Raw genomic sequence first — 23,891 nt, 5'->3', positions numbered from 1 at the left:
ACTTTCCTTATGTTAGAAACTGTCAATTTTGTCTGAATTTGTCCTAGTACCTTCTCCACCATTTTCCTCAGAGTGTTGATGTTGCGTATCCACCATCCCACTCCAACAGCTCTGAGCTCAGACCACTGTGGGTCGCCTCTCTGCATGGCTGGGACCATGTTCAGCAGCTCTTCTTCGGCCTCCGAGTGGAAAGCCCATGCAAAGTGGCATGTTGATAGGCCTGCCACAGAGATAGAGAGATAAGGAGAGCGTGAGATGTCTGAAATTCATTCTAAAGATTAACTGCACAAGAAGTCTGTATCTCATCACTACACAATCTGACAATATAGTGGTATTATTGTCATACAAAACAATGTTTTTTATTTGTGTCACAGCAGCAGTATAATGAGCAGTGTGGTTTACCCTGGTGGAGCAGCTGCATGCGGTAGAGGGGGGGCAGGGAAGTGAGCAGGCAGGTATGAAGACGCATGGCCAGCAAATACCTCAGTCCACACTCATCGAGAGCCTCGCCACCTACACAAACACAACACCAGGGAGCTGTCAGCTTTGTCATTGTTATAACCACTCTATTAAAATGGCACAAGGCAAAGCCCTTCAAAACTCCAGTATCACTTGAGTTTATGCGATCCTGTCAGAGACTGTCTCTTGACCCTGAACCTTCTTACCCTCTATGTGCGTACTTGGCCCTGGAACAACCTGCTTATGTCTTCCTCTCAAAAGACTAAATAAAAAGAATGGAAAATTGAAGAGAAAGACAAAGATAATAGAAAAGGTGCAGTGTCTGTATATATACAGTTAAAGAGGAACATGTGTGGAGTATAATCACGGGTGTTTATGTTAGTAAAGATTTGATGGCTGGAGATCAACTATATCCCTGAACACACAATCAAGGAAAACTATGCTTAGCTTTTATGTCTATAACCTTTAGTCAACTTTAATACAATCTCTTACCAAGGGTAACAGTTAATGGACTGGTAGACATTAAGGCAGGCCAACATGCCAAATTACAATACAAGCCCACTCTGCAGGTATGAGTGCATCTTATATCTTACATACAAAGTCCAAAATAATTCATCTGCAAAGGATTTTGTAGCAAAATCGTCTCGTAGCGACAGCTACAGAATGATGGCTCTGGAGCGGGTCCATCTCTTGCTAAAAGTCACTTCAATGGGGAGGATTCTTGTACATAAAATAACTCCTAAATGTTAGAGCTTAGATTGCCACCGGTGACTGTCACATGAATGTGAGCATTAAAATCAACACTTGAAAATAGCTAAGAACTAAAATGATTAAAAGCAACAAGTTGTGTGGACACTAGAAAAAAGAGAAGATGTCAGCAAACCATGATCTTTTGTTATGTCACTAGTCACTATAAAACAGAGATAACTGTGATGAGAATCAAGCATCAGAAGTAACCTAAAGACATTGTAGATGGTTAATTTAGTGATGTGTTACATTATAAGGCAGAAGACCCTATTTTAACGATCTAAGCGTACGGCGTGAAGCGCCTGGCGCAGGTGTGTTTAGGGTGTGTACCAATCCACTTTTGCTAGTTAAACGGCAGGAAAAAATGTCCGTGCGCCGGGCACAAGGTTCAAAAGGGTTGTACTTAGTTATCTTAATTAATCATAGGTGTGTTTTGGGCGTAACATGCAATAAACCAATCAGAGTGTCATCTCCCATTCCCTTTTAAAGCCAGGCGCGTTTGTACCTTGACGTGTTGCTATGATGGCAGATTTGCTAAGCAGGAAGGAGAGATTTTCAGGAGAAGAAACTGATCTGCTTGTGCTTGAAGTGAAAGCGGGTGAGCAGATCATATCATAATACAATTTCACATTGTAATATTTTTATTTTTAATCTTTTGCATGTTTGTGTGCTGCTGTGCGTCCCTGTGTGTGCGCCTAGGTTCGCGCTGTGCACGAGCCTAGGCGCATTTTACTAATGTGCTGTTAAAATAACAATGAAATGCTGCGTTATTGACTATAGACCAGGTTTTTTGTTGGTCAATGGCGCGATCACTTTCCGCTGACTCAAGATACTAATATGCCAAGAATGCACCTGAACACACCTCCCTATAAGACCAGCACGCCCATGGGCGCACAGATTAGCCCAGGTGCATTTGCTATTTACAAAGACGCGGGCGCTGGACGGTCTTAAACTAGCAAAGACACTTGTGTCGGGCTTTGTGCTGCGCCGGGTACAAGATAGGGGCCAGAGTGTTTATTGTGGTTTGAAATAATGTGGTGATGACTCCTGTTCAAGGAATACTGACACAGCAGTCCTTAACCCCAGTAAACCTTGGTGCAATAGGTTATATTTACTCTGTTATACAATCCACCGTCCATATCACAAATATGATTGGAACCTATATACACACACATATGCTGACCTGTGTACTGTTGATCAGTGGAGCTGGTGACCTCAGCACTGGTGGTTGCAACAGTATCAGCCAAGGCCACCAAGAACATCTGCTCTAGTCTGGTCAGTCCTGGTAAGCTGGAGTGCATGAGGTGACTGGACAATACCTTGACACACAAAGGAAGAAAGAAAGCAACCAGAACCTCAGAATGATGTTATAAATTGTCTAGATTTATGGTGCAATTTCCTTTCTTTCTTTTTTTAAATGGGATCCTCTTCTAAAAAAAATACAGCAATACCTGAGCATGCTCCGGACCAAAGTAGGTAGGTCCATATTGAGATAGGTTGATAACTCGTGACTTCCTCTCTGGCTTGTCGGTGGCAAAGTTCACAAAATCATCTGTGGTAACTGTTTGCACCTGTTAACACAGTAGGAAAGGAGTCAACTGTATTATTGGACTGCACCATTAATACCATAATCAGAGCTCTCTTAACTCTACCTACCTGGAAGAGGTCAGCATACTGCCAGGCCTGTCAACTGTATTATTGGACTGCACCATTAATACCATAATCAGAGCTCTCTTAACTCTACCTACCTGGAAGAGGTCAGCATACTGGTCCTCTGTGGACTTCTGGGATCCCTCACCGTCGGTCCCCTTAGTTCCCTTAGCAGCCTCTTCCGCTCCCTTGTACGAGGTGTCTAGGTCAGCCAATATGAGGGAATAGAGGGGCAAGGGAGGGATGGAGTTGATCTCTGTGTAGTCCCTGCCCCCATCACGGCCAGCCACAATGGTGTCTTTTGCTGTGCTACCAGTCACACTGATGGTACGGGACAGATGTCTCCTGGCTCCGCCCTCACCGGCCTCCACATCCCTCACTACAGCAACTTCTCCGGCAATACACTTCACCAGGTGAGCAAGGATGGCCTGATATACAGAGATATACAAAGATCAATGGGTATACAGCGTATACAACAATGTGGATTAGATGTGGATCACCACATATCCTTGTTTTTGTCTAGAACAGGGCTTCTCAAAGTCTGGACCAATGTCCGCATGCAGGACCAAACGTCAAGTCAACCCATTCGTCGTGTTATAAGTTTGAGAACCACTGATCCAGACAGTGTCTGTGGGCATCTGTCTTTTTGGTTAGTCTGATCCAGAAAAAGGTGGGCCTCACTGTACTCTACCCTACAATACATTTTAATGATGTTTTTAAATAAACAAATGAGAGCTTTAGAATAATCATTTTGTAGCCTGGGTAAACCCTGATGAACTTCCGGCAAATTTGAGATTTGCTCTGCAAGTCAGTCTGGCGAAGAGCCCATTCAAACCCATTTCCAATGTCCCCAAAATCGAGGCACCAATCACAACCGCTGAGGCAGGCTTTACACCAATCACAACTGCTGAGGCGGGCTTTACACCAATCACAACCGTTGAGGCGGGCTTTATGCGACGACGATAGCGCAGCGACGGCGAGCAGCTTTTTGTTTACATTCAACATGACGGCTACCGAAGAGCAGCGTCACCCGGATCGTTGATCTGATTGGTTGGACTATCCAATGCGCCCTCGAGGCATTTGAGCGGCGTCCGTTGGTGACGCCCCTTTGGAAATGAACTGTCAATGAACCTTTCCCAGACCCACTCTCAGTTACAACTGAGAAGGGTCTGGTGTCAACCAGGCTAATCATTTTGCAGTAGCAGAAACAAACTCACCTTTGCACGGCGAACCTTGCCCAGGTCCATGAGTTCCAGCAGCTGGGTGGGATGGTACTGGGGTAGAGTCGGAGACAGGGAGTGAGCAGCTTCAAACAGTCCCCCTTCCTGAAGTCCTGCCGGGGCACGAAGGGCCTCATCCACTGCAGCACTCCCTTCAAACACACTCTTAGACCTAGCTCTCCCTTCAAAGACCGAGGAGGAAACCATTGTGGTTTGACCTCCAGCAATGTCTGCAGATGATAGGTTGCCCTCCTCTCCCTCCCCAGGCTTCTTGTCCTGATGCCACTGGGCATACACATGCATTTCACAGTCCATGCCCACCACCAGGATGCCATCCCTCACCCAGGACAGGGAGACTGGCAGAGATGGCGTGCCGTCAACGGAGGAAAGGAGGTCCACAGACCGAAGCAGGATCCAGCGTGAGCGGATGCCCTGTTTGATACTGCCCCCTAGGGGAAGGGTGATGACAGCCACCCCCTCCTTGCTGCTAGTCGGCTCATTTACCACGCCAGAGATACGGCCGTACATGAGAATGTTGGATCCAACTCCCACAGTGAGGATGTGAGATCCATCCTCCTTTGACAGCCAGTCCAAGTGAACGTAGTGCTTAATGTTGGGGGAGCTATGGTCTCTGCTCATGTACAGGTCAGACCTGGCATAGAGAAAATTATTAACTTATGAGACACTCATACTGGTAAACATACAGTGGCTGACAGAATATGATACAAACAAGAAGTGCCCTCCTGACCTGCTATAGACAAAGAGGTTGGAGTCCACACTGACTCTTGGATCCAGGGTTGACGAGGGTCTGGTAAAGTCGTCCAAGTGGAGAGTTTGCTCTAAAACCCACTCTGAGCCACCAGTAGATTCACACTCATAGATGGACACATGCATGGAGAAGTCCTCTCCAGAACCCTGCAGCTGAAGACAAGAAGAGACCTTTCTTAAAATGTCTGATTTCTCATAAAAATACCTCATCTGTGCCCACACAGACTTATATCCTGTAACATATCCTAAAGTACACCGAAAACCCAAACCCAAAACTGACTCATAAGCCAGACTGCTGTTCATAGACCTCAACTCAGGTTCAGTTCAATAACATCCACCTCCACATATAGAGTATTAGAATTAGATCCTCAGATAGTCAGGTTTCATCACTTCCTTTTCACTAATGGCTAATGACGGTTAGCACAAATTGTAAACACACACTGCAGTGTATAATATGCATAATGTATGTTTATCTTATTTATTTCCTTCCTCTCTATTCTCAACTTTACATAAATATGTATTCAAATGCTAATATATGGAACGGTTTTCTATTTTTGGAGGATCCAGGCTATACCGCCAAATTATGTTTACTGCATTTACATTTTTATTGCAATTTTCAACCTCAAGGTGATGGCAACATTTAAATGAATTCCCACTACACTATAGGTTTTTGGTACTGAACAATACACTAAAACACCATTAAAAAGCCAAATTGAAATTCCCTACCTGCCCTTGTCGTGGCTTTTTAAAGGCTATGGCCAGCCTGCCAATGTAGGAGCAGGACACAGCAACAGGCCGTCCAGACACACACACAGCACTGTTGTTGTCTTCCTCCTCATTCATCAGGTCCCAGGGCTCCCAGCGGTACGCATGGTTGTCCCGGTCCTCCTCGCTATACCCGTCATCACCCTCCACAGCACAGCGCCAGAACCGCACGCGAGAGTCAGAGCAGGTAGTAACAATCAGGTACGGAGCCAGGCACACAGGGTAGATAGAAGAGGAACTCAGATGACCTAGCAAAAAAGAGGAGGCAGTACGAAAACAGACAACATTTTAAGCATGTTATGCATTTTCTTGCGTTATAACCTGATTTCTTGGTTTCTACATCACATGGGGCAAAAAGATTGCCCAGGTACTTCTTAAAATCTGCCTGACCTGACTTAAAGAGGGAAACCAAAGAAATAGAAGCACCTTTTAAATTTCTTATTTTATTTCTAAATCAATTGTCAACATACGCTAAAATAAATTAATAAAAAAAATAAAAATAAAGACCATTTTGGGACTATTTCACCTAGTCAACATTGGGGGGGAAAAAAGGGTTTTACACGTCCCTTTTAATTTGGAAACAACAATAACATGATGTGAGTCATTTGTGTGACAACTAAGTGCCCATCCCAACCTGCAGAGGGGGTGGCCCTGGTAACCTCCACCCCGTGGGGCAGGTCGAGCCTCTTGCTGTACACCAGCTTGGAGCTGAGGATGAGTTTGCTGGCTGATTGCAAGTTGGCTGTAGAGGCTGACCGAGGGAGTGGTCTGATAGGTGAGGTCTCTGGAGAAGAGTCAGCATTCACACCTTGACTGGGAACCATTAGCTGGCTCTGGAAGCTAAAGTCTGGGCTCAGCTCATCTGGAGAAAGAGACGCAGGAATATTATAGCTGGCCTACACCTCAGTAAGGGTAGTTTGATGTAGGTGATAAAAAGTTAGGTTTCACATTTAAGATGCATGCTTGCATAGCTGTGTGTAATCTACACCTACCAACACAGGCCTGCACAGACTTGAGGTGCAGGTGCCACATCTGCAAGACAGAGTTTCTGTTGAGATCCTTTTCTATCACCACCAGGAAGAACTTCTCAGAGAATGGGGCAGGTTGGTAATCTGGATATAGTAAAATGACATTATCAGGTTTGAAAAAGTCTGGGGAAACAGATGTAAAAAAAAAAAGTTTTCACTTGAGCTAGGTGCTATACCTTCACCACATGGAAAGGCCGGTGTGTATGCCTCAGGTTCATTCTGAGGCTTGTAACCTAGAATGAAGTCCTCTTGGAAGACATGCAGCAGCTGGGTGTTGGCGCCACACTGGATGCACATGGAAAAAGCATAAAACAGGTTACTATGTCTATTTATCAGAAGGTTTCAGGATTTAAGACACTGAATTTATGTACACCACTGATCTGAGGTGGGTGTGAAAAACATAGAGCAGCTGCTAACCTGGTTTGTTATGACGTCCAACTCTATGATACATCCAGGTCTGGCAGTGGACTGCTGGCTGACAATGTTGAAAACTTCGCCCACCAGTTTCTAAACAGAGACACACGTGAAAAACAGTAAACTATCCATTTAATGTACTGCATTAGAAACCACCAATGTGGTTAAAACATATTGCACATTAAGATTTGAAGTACAGGGTAATGTAGGCTGGTGGTTGTTGTGAAGTGAGATAGAAAGATTAGCTTTATGAAGAACATAGATCTGTGTGCTTGATGTAGACACAGTTTTTGCTTGTATTTTGGTAACATTTTTAAATAAAGGCAGCATAAAAAAAAAAAAAAGAAATGAAAAGCTCACAGATGTTGAAAAGCTGGCCTATAACAAGAAGTTAATATCTGTGAATGATATGTTATATCGGATTTGTGATGTTTCATGGTTGATGTACACCCAATAGCGACCCACAAGCCTGCTTTGGACTCGATACCTGGTCCTTTGTGACAAAAAGTTTTAAGAGTCATGGTGTGAGAGATGAAGATACACAGATACATAAAATTCACTGAAGAGAGACTCCACACAGAGATGATCACAACCTAATGAGCAAAACATTGTTTTTGTGTGCAGTGACAGTTGAGTGTGTCCACTCACAGATGTTTCAGGGTCTGACAGCTCATCCAGTAGTTTTCTGGCATCCACCACAGCTTGATAGAGACGCAGGTTTTTACCATCTGATGCCACAAAACAGGCGCTGGCGCTGTTACAGTAAGATCCTGAGGGACACAACACAAAGTTAGTTGGAACACCTACGGTGCCAAATGATGTATTAACTCTTATTTGGTGAATAAAAGAGAAAAAAACTTAATATTTGGTAGTTGAAAGTTGAAGCATACTCGTAAATTTAGCCTAAGACTATCAAGAGAAGACATCTCCCAACTTAAAAAGAATTACTTTAAGGATTCCAGAGAGAGCCGACTGAGGAAACTAGATCCAGGTTGAATCTTAATTGGAAAAGGTATATTGTTGGCAGTCATGAAAATATGTTTATATCTGGATAAGCAATAATAAGGCAAGGAAGAAATAATTATCTTTTTAGTACAAATCTTCCATGCAAAACTGGCTTAGCTTGACTACTGCATGGCATTGGAGGTATACACTTTAGTGGCCTGAAGGCCATTATACTGTATAATGTGCGTACGTTTTGCACAGTTTAGTCCTGACAAATACCAAATACCAAAAGCAGAAGCTCAGATGATTCAGCATTCAATAGTGAAACTTCTGCTTTCACATTAAAGTTCTTGGTAATTATTTACTCATAACAAGAATCACTCTGGTTAAAATTGACATTCATATTAAACATGCATGGTGTGTTTACCAAGTACAGAGCTGGGTACTAGTGTAGGTAGCCAAGCAACATTGCTGAAGGCAGAGGTGTGCAGAGAGTTAATACGGGCCAGTTCAGAGACCCCACCAGTGCAGGACAGGGGTCCAATGTGGTCCACCCTCCACAAGATAAGCTCACTGTAGATAGCATTGGGGTCATGGAATGTCCTTGTAGCTGCATTACGAAGCTGCTTCCTGGTAATGGAAAAGTAATGCATTGTCAGAACTCATGTTTCATGCAGACGACAACAAGTCCATTTTTGAAAGCGTGTCACAGCGTGTTGCAATAAGCAGCAGCTAAGGCATTTCAACCATGTGCTCTATGCATTTTCTTTCCTCTCCTCTCCTGTTTGTTGTACTGCCTCACTGCTCTTTCTCTGCCTTGCTATACCTGGGAAACCCCTTTGGTTGGGAAAAGGTAGGAGGTTGCTCATCTTCCAGGCTGCCAGGGGCTGAGGGAGGGGTGAGCAGAGCATTATGGTGAGAGGAGGTCAGCAGCAGTGGCAGCACTGTGTGGCAGGCTTGGTCGTTCAGATGGAAGCGGTGGCCACAGTACCGGAACTTGTGTGACACAGTCAGTACGTTGGAGAAGGCAGAGCGCTCAGCAAATGTCACTGCCCACTACAGACAGAGGGAAACCAAAAAATTAGAGAGGGCTGGGAAGGCTGAATACACACAAATGTTAATTTACATGAAATTATGGTGTTGGTGTGAAATTTTAGAAAGCATTCAAGGAATACAAGAAAAAAACATGCATGCATTGACCCTGGAAGAAAAAATGCATCCCAAGCTCTCCGTTTTGTTTCTAACAATCTTTCACCTGATTGAGAGATCCATCAACATGCTTTGAGACCATCATGACAGCAGGACTGATACCACGGCGGGGGTTGGGAGAGGAGACCAGTGCGGGTGAACCGAGGCCGGCCGAGGCTGAAGCAGAGTGGGAGACACGTTGGACCATCCTCCCCTGGTCCCCTGCACTGGTACTCTCACCCTCAGTCAAAGTAAAGGCGTACATCAGGATGTTTTTACTCAGTGAATTGGCATCACCTGTAGGAAATGCCACTTGAATACGGGAGGAGAAGGACACCTAATGGGAGAGATAGATCAAAATAAAAAAGATTAGGACCACAGGCGCAAATTCTCTACAGTCCTCCGACCCTATTAATACCAACGTGATGTCAGCTCTCTAGTTCATCAGAAGCATCATTAACAATATGACATTTGGCTTGCTAGTTAATGCTCACACAGCTTATTGCATATTACATATATACACTACCACTTTCTACAGTATATATGGACTTCATGTGTACATAGCATAATAAAGCTCTTATTTTACAATGCCAATGGGTGTTCTCTTATTATGATCATAAAGACAAAAAGCTATGTCTCTGCATACAGTACTGTATCATTGCAGCCTGTGCAAAGTATTTACAATAAATAAGAACCTGTGAACTTATTTGTAGGAGCTAAAATAAAACTAATCAAATTCCAATCCTTTACTGTACTCTACTGTGTTTCTCCTCAGCCTGTCTGTGTTGCAACGTCACCCTCCTTAAGGACAGCCAGGCTCTACAGTTTGCTGCATATCCAAGTGTGTGAATCATGTGAAAATGTATTTGAGTGCACTAGTGAGCAACACTGAGTTCAGAGTTGGGAGTTGACAAAATACACAGATTCACTAAACTCCAATGCTAATGTTATCTCTTTTTCTTTCTCTTTAGCAAAGAGCACAACATTCAGGTAGTAGGTTCTCATTTTTAGTAAACTGGATTATTGTACATACAGTATGTGAAAACTTTCAAATAAGGTGTGAAGAATTATTGAATTAAATGTTAATAATACGCATTATATTTCGAAATATAAAATAAATAATACTCAGGAAAGATCACACGATTTGTAGGAAAGTTTTATGAATCATGACAAAGTTTTTTTAGCCCACATGCACAGAGGCGCACAGAGGAAAGAAGAGGAATATTCAGAGTCTTACATAACTCTGGGGGAGTGCTGAGTCACCTTACATTTGAGACAATGTTTAACTACAGTTCCACTGCTGCCACTATGTGTGTATGCAGGTTATTCACTATTGAATGTAATGCAGAAGAAGAAGAGTTACTTATTTGGAGAGAAAAAAATGCTTCTCAATTGCTTGTGGAAATTATAAGCAGGATGCAAAAACACATTCTGCTTGTACCGCATCCTGCCAGATTTTCTGCTCACCTGAACCTGTCTAAAGATGCCCTGGTTGAATTCATCCAAGTACTTCACATGCCAAACCAGGAAAGATCCATCGGTAGGGTGGATGGTGAACAACATATCTGGGCTCTTGTTCCACTCTGTGATCAGAGTCTCCATCTTCCTCTCCAGCAGCATGGAGGGCAAAGGCATGCTGGAGCTGGATCCTGGGGAGGATGCCTTGGTGCTTCCCTGCTCCCCTGGCTCACCCTCTTCACCGTGCTCTGAGGACCCCTTTTCAGACATCTCGTCCAGGTCTAAAAAGACAGAAATAAATATGTGTTGATGACATAATGTTACTTTTAAGCTAATGTGTTTTAATGTGTGAATGTGTGTTGGCCTGGTTGTGGGTTGTACCAAAGTCAAACTTCATAGGAGATCCTTCGGGGTCCAGGGGGTCCTCAGTAGTCTGGTCCAGCTGCTGTTCAGAGAATTTACGGAGCTGCAGCATAAAGAGGTCCATGGAGGAAGTGAAGCTGAGGTCCTTATTGTTGAGCCAGTGAACGACAAAGCCTCCACCACCAGTGCCATCGTCTGGGTTGAACACTGCAGAGTCAGGCAGCACTGATGGGATATCTGACAGAAGAAGAGATATATGGATTATGGATGAAAGTAGTGAAAAGGCAAACAAAAGGCAAGCTTAGACTAGTTTCACAACTGCACTGAGTTGCTCACTGATGTGATCCATTTATTTTTAGTCACAGAAGCCATTTCTGCCGTATCACTCGCTATTGCACGACGTGCATCATATGCAAAACAAATTCTGTTTTGGATTGCCATTTTTGTTTTGTTTCACAATGAAGCCATTTCTTTAATTATTCAGTTTTAAAACAAAACAATCACACTATAAGACAATCAAAAGCTATAATCAAATAAATCTTAAAATTATCAACATACAGGATCTCTGCAATTAACTAATGCAGCAGACATATAATGTGGTTTTTCAATGACATCGCTATTAGAGAGGAAGTCATTAAAAACCTAAACATTATAGAACACCCTTATATGGTCAATACTATGTATGGCTCTATGGTAAAGAAATAAAGAAATGCTTCTGAGCCAGTTTCAACAAAGACACCCTACCTGTGTTGGGGTTAATACTGGCTGAGATATGGAAGTGACACAGGGCATTGGCATGATGAGCTATGTGGCGGTGAGTGTGTGCATCCTGCGTGCCAAGCTGAGAGGGCAGCAGCTCACTGTGTGCCACCAAAGCAGAGGATCGTCGCCGGCCCCGGCGCAGATGCTTCAGGTGGTGGATTGACTATTCACAGAAATAACACACAGGTTTATGTTTATCAGAAATACTACACATTTTATACTTTCTTGTATGAATTATTTCTGGTCAGATCTGACTAAGTAAGTACATAAGTGTACCTCCAAAGCATGCTGGATCTTGTCCTTATTGCCTGCCAGGCCTGGCAGGCTGGAGCTGAAGGAGTGTGTGTTCTCAGAGATCTGTCCCCCAAGCAGGCTGTCGTCTGGTAGCACAGTCTCTGACCACAACCTACACACACCATCCTCGCAGGATGTCAGCAACACATTGCACACCGAACCCCTAGAAAACAACAGGAGAATGCAACTCTTACACAATCAATAATTACCATTTCAAAGGAAAGCCTTAAGTGAAATATAAGGAGAGTCCAGATTAAATTGATGAAATCACTGATTCACTTAGTGGAACAGACCTCTGAGTGTCTGCTTCCACCACCGATTCAACTTTCTTAATCTGCACACATGGCACTTGTGGACACAAAGCAACTTGTGTTGATGGTCAGCTACAGGCACTCAACAACAGCTTCACAACTGGCAGACTGTCCGCTTTGTGTGACAGGTTTCTAAGGGAAGCTATTCAAAAGTCAGTAACACCAGTATTGGCTGGTGTTCTGGGAATATTCATGCAGGTGTGATTTTGTTTTTACAGTGACAAGCTTAATACACAAATTATGCGTAATTAATTATACATTTCAGAGGACTGACTGCTTACTAAGAGTGTGAACCATGGGTGAATCACAATAATTTGCAGTCCTGCATAATCTACACTTTAGATAAATAGAGCTTTTTCAATGTCGCATATAAGAACATATGCTGAAATCACTGTAAACCTGCCATAAAATTATAGCATGCTAGGTATTTCAATACTGGGAATCAGGGTATTTTTATTATCCATGTTGCAACTTCCAATCCTTCAAATTTACCCTTACAAATACAGAAATGTATAAGAGACAGGATGAAAACACTGTCGTCCCTATTAGCATTGTACACAGTAAAGAATTTTAGAACTTTGTTCAGGAAACATACTCAAAAGAGGCAAAATCCCTTTTTTTGAGCCAAGAAATTATGTCATGCTTTAGAAGACAAAAAACATGTACTTATAGATAAAAATAAATAATAATAATAAATAAATAGGTCACTGTCCACCCTGACCATGTGATTGTGTGTGGGCTATCTTACTTGGGCATGTACTTGCTGGTCTTCCTCCAGGACACACCAGTGACCGATCGAGGATGGGCCAGGTAAATAAAGGAGAAGTGAACAGGAAGAGGCTTTTTATCGGAGGGGTCGTGGACCACCACTGCAGAACGCCAGCCCGTGGTGGGATACCACACCTTAAGTAAACAGTCATCCTGCGTATGGAAACACATGCATCAACATACATTATATAAAAACACCACCGTTCCAACAATTTGTCTTTTTGCAACATGTTGAATCATATACCTTCCCAACTGTTGCAAAGTACTCCCCATCAGGAGACCACTTGGCAATGTGAACAGATGCAGCAGTCCTGAGAGAAACACAAACATAAACAATTGTATCAGCTATATTCACTTCTCCATGGGAAACTTTCCAAGGAAGAAACACACAAGTGATTCATCTTTCAACTGTCAAGGAGTGTGTGTGGTTACTTTGTGCATGGGCTAATGCCGGTCATTTCAAAGCCTGCACTTCCCTGTTCTAGTGGCTTTCCTGGGCATGCACGTGTCATCAGATGCCAATTACTAACATGGTATTACATGTCTATGTCTGTTTACACAGCTTAATAGGACAGAGCAGACTCAAAAGAGTGGCGTACAACAGTGCATCTAAATCTTTGAGGCTGTGTGCAAATGAGTTTGGATGATCAGTAACTGCCTATACGTTTATATCAGTAAAAATTAAGTATTACCACATCCTTCAAAAGGAAAAATGAAAGTTAATATTTTGTCTGCACAGGGCAAGGACTAACTCTTTACTACATGACTGTAAATCATCAGCTGACAGAAAAAGAGAAAAATGTTACTCATGTTTCACTTTCAATTAGCAAAAGGGAAAATGAACAAAAGTGCACACATGTAATATTCAACTGTTCCTTCAATGAGCAAAGTATTTTTTTCACTTACAATTACCTGACAATCTTGGCTTAAGAAAGTTTTTACTGACTTCATATTTACATGACAACAAAGCAAGAGTTGAGAGAAGGAAGAAAATGAAGACAGAGAAGTCTGCTTGACACTTAGTCTAATCTTATTCCTGGTTAGCTAGCTATCGGGATATTTACATATTTGCCTCATCAAGACAGCACTACGAGACCATCAACTTCAAAAGTTATTGGCCTTTACAGCACATTAACTTTGGATTTTGATTCTGCTGTTGACCTAATGAACATAACCTGGAAGCACAAGGTTTTTTTTCCATGTCAATCATGTGGGTTGCTTTTACACTATGTGCAAAAGCAAAAAACTTACTTGCACTGCCAGACACATTTCCAGTCATTGAGGACAGGGTGGGGCTTGTCCTCATTCAGCTGTCCATCCTCCTCCTCTATCAGGGCATCTGTCAGTGGAGGAGCCCACAGCTGGAGTCGCTCAGTTGCTGCTAGGATACGGTTCCCTGTAGACACAAAAGCACTATGTTACACACCTTTCATCTAATGTTGACTACTACAGTACACGGAGCCACATGCACACTGTGACTGTTACATAATGCACGTCGTTCCTGACAAACTACAGGGGGCTGTAATAGGAGCTGTGCCTAGTGTGTATTCATTTAGTCATTGAATCAGTTAAACAAAGAAAGCATTGGCATACCTTGTGGGTCCCAGGCCAGGTTGTAGGTGATGGCATCGAGAAAGAACTGTCCTGTCTTTTGCCACTGATAGTTAAGTTGCTGTTAGTGATAGGGGAGCGACACACAGCATGCAATGTTATTGGCACACAAGTGTGATTAAGCTCACTAGATAATGATTTAAACCACTATGTATGTCTAAAATACCAACATTCATTCTCACCTTGTGGCGTTTGTTTGGGTTGGTAGAAAGAGGTTCAAAGATGCAGACTGTGTTTCCGTACGATGCAGCAATCTAAAAATAAAGAGCTGTGTTCATCATCACAACATTACTCACCCCATCAGTGCTTTTGCACAGCCATTCCCACGGGAGAGGGGTAGGTGGGGGAGTGGTGCGGGAGAGCAGCATAGCAAGGAGAGGAGAGCATGGGCAGTACAAGACAGTAGCAAACGCAGGGCTAAATGTACTTTTTTTGATCAGTGTAATTGATAATGTCTTCTGGCTACACGGAAAAACAAAAACTGCGTGTGGGAGTGTGTCTGAGTGTGCAGTCAACACTTACCCTGCCAAGCTGGTGGGAGCACTCCACACAGCCCACCTGTATGTTTCCATTTTGAGCTCCCGGGATAATCTGCACACACTCAAAGTCACTGGCCAAGATCACTACATCACAACCTGAGCCATAGGCCTGAAAAAGAAATGAACACAGGAGAAGGAACCAAATCAGATTGCGCCACAATAAACAAATGAAACCAAACCACAAATATCACTGCTAAATGCATCAATGATGTAACAGCTCCATCCAGTTTTTTTTAATGGTTTCCATGTGAATACATTTAAATTGAATATACAATATAATGTCATATCAATGGCTAAAAGCAGACCATCATAACACTCAATGGTATTAGTATGAATATTGCATTAGCAGATTGAGATATTACAACAGGATTAGAGCAGCATGGCAGTTACCTTAAACCACGGCCATAGCGTTCATGTTTACATGCGGGCGCCATCTTGGAAAACAGTCATGACCAGTCGAACCACGAACGCTGTGTTTGAGCTATGTTACTGGTTACTGGTTGCACAGCGTTCGTCGTTCGACTGGTCATGACTGTTTTGCAAAATGGCGCCCGCATGTAAACATGAACGCTACTGTCTTTATAATCTATCTTTTTAATAAACTGTCTGTACACTTACAAAGTTCTCAATGCTTCGGTTTACATGTAGGGACCCTCATTATGCTACTGTTGAAGTGTGGTGCTATTTTGAGCCTTGTTAGTGGTATAGAAATAGCGGTTTAACCTCTAGCGTTACAAGCTAATCACCGGTTTGCGGTAGCTTGTTCCAAGCTAGAGACACATTCGATTAGCATGAAAACATATCCCAGAGAACGGTCGACTCGGTACACGTGTTATTAACCCCTAGGTTCATTTTGCGCCGGAATTGTCCTTTAATGGAAAAACCTGTTTCAAGATTTGGATTAAGGGCAGCAAGGTAAACTGATACAATGGTGTTCACTGGCGGTTGGCAACCATGTGTAGAATTGCAGCAGCACCTGGGAGACAGGCAAGTTGGCCTCAAAGTGACAGTACAGTCAGGATGACAGGTTGTGTCTTTCATTATTCAGGAGAACAGAAGGAGAGGCTGGGAACCACTGGGTCACACAGCGGGACAGCATTACAGCCAGTGGTATAATATAAAGTGACAAAAGATAAGTAAGAGAGTTCTGCGCTTTACTATTACTGCGGCATTTGCTCCCGCACATTATAGCTGGAATTAAAAGCGGTCACCGTCACACACTGTCTAGGACTGCTTTGTACCTCTGTTTCTCTTTCACTCACACACACACACACACACACACACACACACACACACACCTTAAACAGGATGACCTATCAACACTGCTTTGTTCTTTTGGTTTGGGCTTGTGTGTGTCCTGTATTTCATTCAACATCCACAAATCAACATGCATGAGCACACAAACACACAAATTACAAAATTAAATTTCCCATCTCTAGCATCTCAACAATGGTGCGCTTTGGTCTTGACACTAGATTTTAAGAGATCTGTCGACAAGACTGTGTTTATCTACCAGAGTTTCTGCAGGTTTCACCAAGGCAAATTTAAGACTTTTTAAGACATTTTTAAGACAATTATGAATGATATTTAAGACCTTTATTACAACATCAACTAAGCCCTAAATTCAGTCTTTTCAAGCCAAGCATCGCTAAACTTGCACTTCCCCATAGCTGAAGAATAAAATCCATTTCATGTCTGTAATACAATCCGAAAGAGACTCGCACCAATAACACGAAAGCTGATTCGCTGCAATAAAAGTGTGTAGTTGTAATAATACAGTGAAATTATATTTGGACTAGTGAAATAAATAACTACAAGACCACAGAATGAAAAAAAAGAGCATTAGAGGTAGCGTTACATGGACATAGGAAAATTAACAACTGTTTAAAAAAATGTAAGACCTAGAACACAATACTTCAGTTAATTTAAGACTTTTTAAGGCCTGGATTTTTGATTTTGAAAGGTTATACTTTTTAAGACTTTTTAAGACCCCGCGGAAACCCTGATCTACTGAGGGGCAATAATATTAGAGAGACAGATATCTTTAAAGTAAGTCAAGTAAGAGATTAGAATCCTTATGACTATTAGCCAATGAAGAATTTATTTCAGTCAAAGGCAGGCAGCCTATCAAACAAATAAAATGAAGACATGAAGGCCTGCTGGATGCCCATTCTAATCAATTCAATGGTAAGCTAGCTGTAAGATTTGCTATATTTGATTCAGCAACAGACAACATTAAGAGGCTACTGATTCTGTCTATGAATGTACTTGGATGATCTACATGTACACCCAAGAATCTGTAGCTCATATATCTGCTGACTTAAGGACAATTCCGGCGCAAAACGAACCTAGGGGTTAATAACAGATGTGTACCCACTCGATCGCTCTCTGGGACATGTTTTCATGCTAATCGAATGTGTTTGTAGCTTGAAACAAGCTAGCGCGGACCGCTGATTAGCTTACAATGCTAGTATTCGGGGCACAGGGAAAGTAAAAACAAATCTTATGTTATACCACTAAAAAGGCTCAAAATATCACCACACTTCAATGGTAGCATAATGAGGGTTCCTAAATGTTAACCGAAGCGTTGAGAACTTTGTAAGTGTACAGACAGTTTATTAAAAAGATAGTTTAGAAAGACAGTAGCTCCCAAGACGGCGGCCGCCTGTATACGAGAACGCGACTGTCTTTATAATCTATCTTTTTAATAAACTGTCTGTACACTTACAAAGTTCTCAATGCTTCGGTTAACAATTAGGGACCCTCATTATGATACTGTTGACGTTTGATGATATTTTTAGCCTTTTTACTGGTATAAAAAGCAATTTGTTTACTTTCCCTGTGCCCCCGAATACTAGCGTTGTAAGCTATTCAGCGGTCCGTGCTAGCTTGTTTCAAGCTACAAACACATTCGATTAGCATGAAAAAATGTCCCAGAGAGCGATCGAGTGGGTACACATCTGTTATTAACCCCTAGGTTAATTTTGCACTGGGATTGTCCTTTAATGAGTACATCCCTGAAGCAAGGTTTCCTTCCCGTCAGTCATGTAAGCTGCTTACATACTGCTTAAATATTACCTCTCTGTGACACATTAACATTGACAAAGCAGTTGCATCTCAGGTGAGCAAGGAAACAACTGCACTGTAATTGTACTGTTTTGTAGAAAACTATACTTATTTAACTACTGTTTAGCACGATCTTTTACTTGAATTGCTTTTTACCTGGCACTTTATTGGGAGCATGCTATACCTATACAGATCTTCAAGATATATAAGCTAGATGTCCTAATACTGCATTTTCAAGTTAGAAAGAGATACAGTATGTGAGAAAAAGGTTATTATTATGATATTCTGTGTTTTACTGTCTGATGTAACAAAAACATCTCTCACTGAATCATCGATCTGGGCTGGTTTCTTTAGCCCAACTCTGGGAAAACCCTTTGTATAATGCTTTAAAAAGGCTGTCAGAAAACTCTATTTCTAGTCTTTTTGGAAGACAGCATGGTGATCCCCATGCCATGTTTACTGATGAGAGCTACAGAAATCAATTCACATCTTGCTATTTATGATCACCTTAAATGCTATTTGAATAATGGCAACCACAGTGAGGCAGGGATTTAGCTGCTTTAAGTGTAAATGTATTTTAGTAGAGTGAATGCAGTCATGTGCAGTGATAATGAAAATAGATAAGAGGAAGAGAGAGATCACTTCTCCCTTTCCATATAATGCCACTCATTTCCCATGCCTTATGCAATCATGTGAGCATGTTCCACAGCTGCTACCATGTGTACCAATTTTCCTGTTTGTGCTAGCTGGCTGGATTTGAGCTGAAGTCAAAAGCTTTAGCTACATATATTTAAAAACAGGAATTGATCAATTTGGGCCTGTAGTAACCTGGTCTCACTGTCAATCTTAAGGCTTTATCCCAGGCAAAGCCCATAGCACAGACTTGTACTTTGATCCCACTGTTATTCTCTGCAGTATGACTGCAGTGAAGCAGTGGGCATTAAAAGACAAACTACACCAAGTCCAGCTCTGATCCGTCTCTGTTCTGCCTGTTGGTCATAACATATCCAACTTAATCAATGTATTCAGCTAGACTAGATGCAATTGCAGCAACTTTGTGGATCTTAAAACACAGACAAGCGTTATAATGTTCTGTTTATTTGTCTATCGTTAGCTGGATAATAAAACTACAGAACAGATTTCTATGAAATCTTGTAGACAATTGCGCCATGGGCTAAGGAAGAGCTTTTAGCTTGGATCTGGAGCAAACGACTCTACCATGTCATCATCTATAACGCAAAGTACTTTTTGGCTTATAATTCTTGAACTGTAAGATAAAATAATATGGATTTGCCTTAATTTCTTTATTTGGTATAGGCTGCCCCAATTTCTGCCATATCTTGTTATTTAGAATTCTGGTACATAATTGATAAACTTGGAAAAGGTTAGTCATTAACGGGTTTTTTTAAAGATTATTTTTTGGGGCTTTTCCCTTTATTGTAGTGACAGTGGATAGATGTGAAAGGGGGAGAGAGATGGGGGATGACACGCAGCAAAGGGCTGCAGGGCCGCTGCCGGACTCAGCTAACACGGGGCGAACGCTCTTACTGGGTGAGCTAGAGGCCACCCCGTAATGTTTTTGATATGTCATGCTCATACCATTGTTCTGCAAATGGTGGCCAAAATCGTGTATGCAAAGGCCATTTGACAAAAACTGCCATACCTACATTCCTGAATGTGCAATTGCAACCAAATGCAACTAGGACACGTGAAATATCTACCCGTAACAATCCAACAAAATGTGGTAGCATTCCGTCATTAGACTAGGTGTTACTACAGTAAAATGTAAAAGTAGGTCATGAGTCTAAAACACTTTCAACACAAAACAAATTTCAAACTTCCACAATACATTGAAACTTTCCCAGACAAGATGTAACTAATCTCAGAAAAAAAGTCTGCCTTCAGCCAGTCGGCATCACTGTCTTACATTATATTGCGATATCTGTATTCTGCTGTAGACCAAGATCCACAAGAATAAGAGTCAGAGGAATATGGAGCCTTAGTGGGAGTATGTAGTCTCTCTCGCTGTGCTTTGTAGTTTACACAAGTCTTCTATTTTTAGTGAATCAAACATCAGCAGCTCTGCAAATCAAACCCACTAGGCAGTCTACATTTACAACATCAACCACAGATCAAAAAGCACTGCAATAGGTCATGAAAATACTGTACTGTAATATCTAATCATGATGATTTTACAACCTCTCAAGAGCACATTATCATCGAGTCTTCAGTGTTTAACTTTCACAATGTAATCAACAGACACAAATCACACTAAATACACAAAAATTATAAACAGTTGTTCTGTCATATTTGTCATTCAACAGACAACAGACCATTTTGATAAACAAAACTGAAATAGCAATGTATGTAATGGCAATTACTGTATTATTGAAAATCAACTAACATGTTTTTATTGTGAAAAAAACACAATTGTCTTTGGCCTAAATAATGAATAAATCTCTTACTTCATGCCATCTTTTTCCTTAATATTCCTACTCATCGTTACGACTATATTAACAAGGGTTCTCAACATAAAACTATATCCACCATCCATTGGCCCACTGGACTGACTGGCAACGGCAGGGCACCTGTGTTTCACCGTCCACTATTCAAACTCCATTTAAATATGTCTTTCAATTTCTGTCAATATGCCAATGCACAAAGTTGAGCATGCAACATAGTAGGGGCCATCTTGGAGCACAGAAACAAAGAGCATGAGGATGAAATGATTCCATATCCAATGACACTCTAGATTCATGCTTGCTCATTTGAACTGCGTGCGTGTGTGTTTGTACTAGTGTGCGAGTCAGGGTCTGGCCTATGATCCCTAGGGGTCAGTGTGAGTGTAACTGCATTGGACATGATGTCTAGTGTTCTTCAAATACCCTCTCAGACACACAAAGAAAACACCAGGCGTAGAAACTGGGGCCCTGTGGCAACGTGCAAGGCCTTAGCTTCACAACCAACTCTGTCCCATGTTGTTGAGCAGATATGACCAGAGGTACAGCTTGCCTGTTTACATTCAAACAGCCTTATTCTGAGGTCAGCTTAAGGGGAGAGGGGGACAACTCCTCTCTATAGTTTGAACAGGACAATGAATGAATTATTGCACTAATGTACAAATATAACAACAAAAACAAAACACCACTTCACTAATACGCAGCAGGAACAGACCAAGCCCAGATTTGGCAGCCATTAGACAGACTCAGTGTTCTCAGTATGAGGAAATAGTGCCGTGCAACATAGCTGCTCAAGAATTTAGGGTGAGTCTGCATTGGCAGAATTTAACATATGCATTCACATTACTATTGGTATGAACTCAGGTCATAAAGACTGACATGACAGCTGCAACCTCTGTAGTCATCAACAAGGCAAATATAATGACATAACGTTTCCATTTTGAACCAATCCTAAACTGAACGGAATGAATGACAAAGTAAAAAGCATATTCTCTCATTTTAATCTTTGTGGACAACAAACCCTAAGCTGTTAAATGCTATTCTAAAGAATGTATCTCTGTTGTACATATTTATGGATTTTGAGGGGTGAGCCCAATCGGATGTTATGAAAGATCATCTAGCTATTAACAAAGTCATGATCATTCATCTTCTGCTCTCAATACAAGAGCTGATCACACAAGAGGCTGTAATATTATAGGTTCTTCCCGTGTCTTGCTTATCGAAATGAAATATTGACTTGTCTTCTCAGTCCTGTCAACTTGAGGCACAAAGAGAAATGTTGGGAAGTTGACAGACCTCTGACAGACAAAGCGTATAGATAGACCAAAGAAGTCAATAAATAACGGACAAGATTTGGTTCAAGGTACGTTAGTGTGTGATCAGCATACCTATCAATACATGAAGTCTAAATGACTAATTGTATGAGCTGATAAAGGATTGATAATATTGGTAATAAAAATGTAAGCAAATTATATTTCACTAAAGTCAAAATTATGGACGGATGGACCACGTTTTTGAATATGTTATTTTCAACAACAAAACACTGCCCATTCAGCCCTCTAGCTCATGTATCCATATATGGCTCTCTACGTCATGGCTGGCGCAGCTGATGCTAGGATGACAGCGAGCTAATGATCCGTGAGGAGGATTTAACGCCAAATGGTAGCAAGCTTAGCTAGTTCTGCAACCAGACTAAACACAGCCTTTTCTTCTGTAGCGGTGCGCAATTTTGTCAAGCCATAGACACCTGAAGTGTGCACTGCGAAATGTTGTCAGAGCGTGTCCCATTGCAAATATTTGCCAATAATGTTATGGCTGCGCAGAGGGATTCCCTTGCAGTAACGTTACTTCTAATGTAACCAGATGCAGCTAAAGGTCATTTGAGTGGCTAGCGTCAACTGTCTTGGAGCGATAAATAATACAACGTTAACGTTAACCTAAAATAATAGATGCAGACATTACCGTTGAGCATCTAGTTGAGAATGTTAGCTTGTCAATGTCTGACTGACTGTCAAGGTAAATGAAAAAAAGGGTGCTTGTGATAAGGATGCCCCAAGAAGGCTCGACTTATTTGTGAATCTCTCAGTGCGGCAGTATGGCTAGCACACTAACGTTACCCGGCTAGCCAGTGCTTTAGCTCGCTAGCCAGCCCGTTTACAACCAACATAACGCTAGCGAGCTAGCTAACTATCCAGCTAGCTAGTGTTAGCTTCAATGGGTGTTAACTTGAGAAATAATATCAAAATAAAACCTCACCGTGAAAGGAATGTCATACACGCTTCCCACCGAATAGCAGGAATCTCCAGGGTTTACCGCTCCCGTCAGCACTTGATGCAGATGCATTTTCCTTATATTTTAGCAGCAGATGGGCTTTTTTAATTATTAATAACGAGTCCACCCTTTCGGTTTCTCCATCTAGCAACGACTGGGAATTCCATCAGTAACGTCAACGGTGTCCTCGGCCTGGCAGCGTCGTCTTCCTCAACAAACGGTAAGGTTGCAGTGAATTTGTGTTCGACCCGTATAAATGTAATTTCACCCGGTCCTGTCATGTATGTAAACATGTAAAACTGGCCGCCCGTTGCCTCTTGCTGTCAACGCCATCCCTACGATTAATCGTGAGAGCCGAGCCAGCGGGATCTCTGCAGCGAACCTGACATGCGCGTTCCCGACGTTGTTCAGGCACGACTGAATGGCCATAGAAATGTGAAATCTAGACTGGGAATATCAACTCCTGACTTTCACTTAGTGCCTCAGTGGCTCTTTTTTTTGACTAAAATACAATAATAATGTCGTCGTATATATTATTTTAACATGACTTACAAACTTCTTTTAATTATTAACTGTGGTTCTTTTTGGGGCACTGTACAGCTGCTCTGGTACTGTCTTTCTATGTTTACGGCGCGCCAGTTTGTAGAGCACACCTCTATGGACGATTTAAATTCATTGATCACAAATGTAGGGTCTAGGGTAAAACCAAAACTGATTGGGTATTTTGTCAGTGACCGAAAATAAGTTACCGAATGAGAGGATACTGTAGACATAAAATACAGCAAGGAGCAGCCATACTTTAACC

General features: G+C 41.9%; 1 protein-coding gene across 7 annotated transcripts in view; it reads right to left on the bottom strand.

Moving 5' to 3' along the window:
• Positions 1-23,476, bottom strand: part of dmxl2 (Dmx-like 2) — a 42,208-nt gene extending 18,732 nt beyond the window's left edge. For 2 of the 7 annotated variants that reach the window (XM_031306273.2, XM_031306276.2), the window contains exons 1-27: positions 23,072-23,476; positions 15,274-15,399; positions 14,934-15,005; positions 14,734-14,812; positions 14,392-14,536; positions 13,385-13,451; positions 13,121-13,293; positions 12,044-12,224; positions 11,750-11,930; positions 11,024-11,242; positions 10,652-10,923; positions 9,252-9,521; positions 8,823-9,052; positions 8,424-8,629; positions 7,700-7,821; positions 7,055-7,144; positions 6,814-6,922; positions 6,602-6,721; positions 6,244-6,471; positions 5,571-5,857; positions 4,825-4,997; positions 4,074-4,728; positions 2,955-3,284; positions 2,658-2,777; positions 2,390-2,525; positions 403-513; positions 51-220 (exon numbers count right to left, since the gene is read on the bottom strand). In XM_031306273.2, the coding sequence (XP_031162133.1) occupies positions 51-220; positions 403-513; positions 2,390-2,525; positions 2,658-2,777; positions 2,955-3,284; positions 4,074-4,728; positions 4,825-4,997; positions 5,571-5,857; positions 6,244-6,471; positions 6,602-6,721; positions 6,814-6,922; positions 7,055-7,144; positions 7,700-7,821; positions 8,424-8,629; positions 8,823-9,052; positions 9,252-9,521; positions 10,652-10,923; positions 11,024-11,242; positions 11,750-11,930; positions 12,044-12,224; positions 13,121-13,293; positions 13,385-13,451; positions 14,392-14,536; positions 14,734-14,812; positions 14,934-15,005; positions 15,274-15,399; positions 23,072-23,158 (4,959 nt within the window). In that variant the 5' untranslated portion in view covers positions 23,159-23,476. The remainder of the gene's footprint in view (positions 1-50; positions 221-402; positions 514-2,389; positions 2,526-2,657; positions 2,778-2,954; positions 3,285-4,073; positions 4,729-4,824; positions 4,998-5,570; positions 5,858-6,243; positions 6,472-6,601; positions 6,722-6,813; positions 6,923-7,054; positions 7,145-7,699; positions 7,822-8,423; positions 8,630-8,822; positions 9,053-9,251; positions 9,522-10,651; positions 10,924-11,023; positions 11,243-11,749; positions 11,931-12,043; positions 12,225-13,120; positions 13,294-13,384; positions 13,452-14,391; positions 14,537-14,733; positions 14,813-14,933; positions 15,006-15,273; positions 15,400-23,071) is intronic. The other 5 variants (XM_031306278.2, XM_031306279.2, XM_031306281.2 and 2 more) reach the window with 3 other exon arrangements.
• Positions 23,477-23,891: the final 415 nt, after the last annotated feature.

This window comes from Sander lucioperca, chromosome 3, assembly GCF_008315115.2.
Source record: "Sander lucioperca isolate FBNREF2018 chromosome 3, SLUC_FBN_1.2, whole genome shotgun sequence".
NCBI classification, from domain to species: domain Eukaryota; kingdom Metazoa; phylum Chordata; class Actinopteri; order Perciformes; family Percidae; genus Sander; species Sander lucioperca.
The sequence above is the reverse complement of the archived record's forward strand: the minus strand, read 5'-3'. Positions and strand labels throughout refer to the sequence as shown.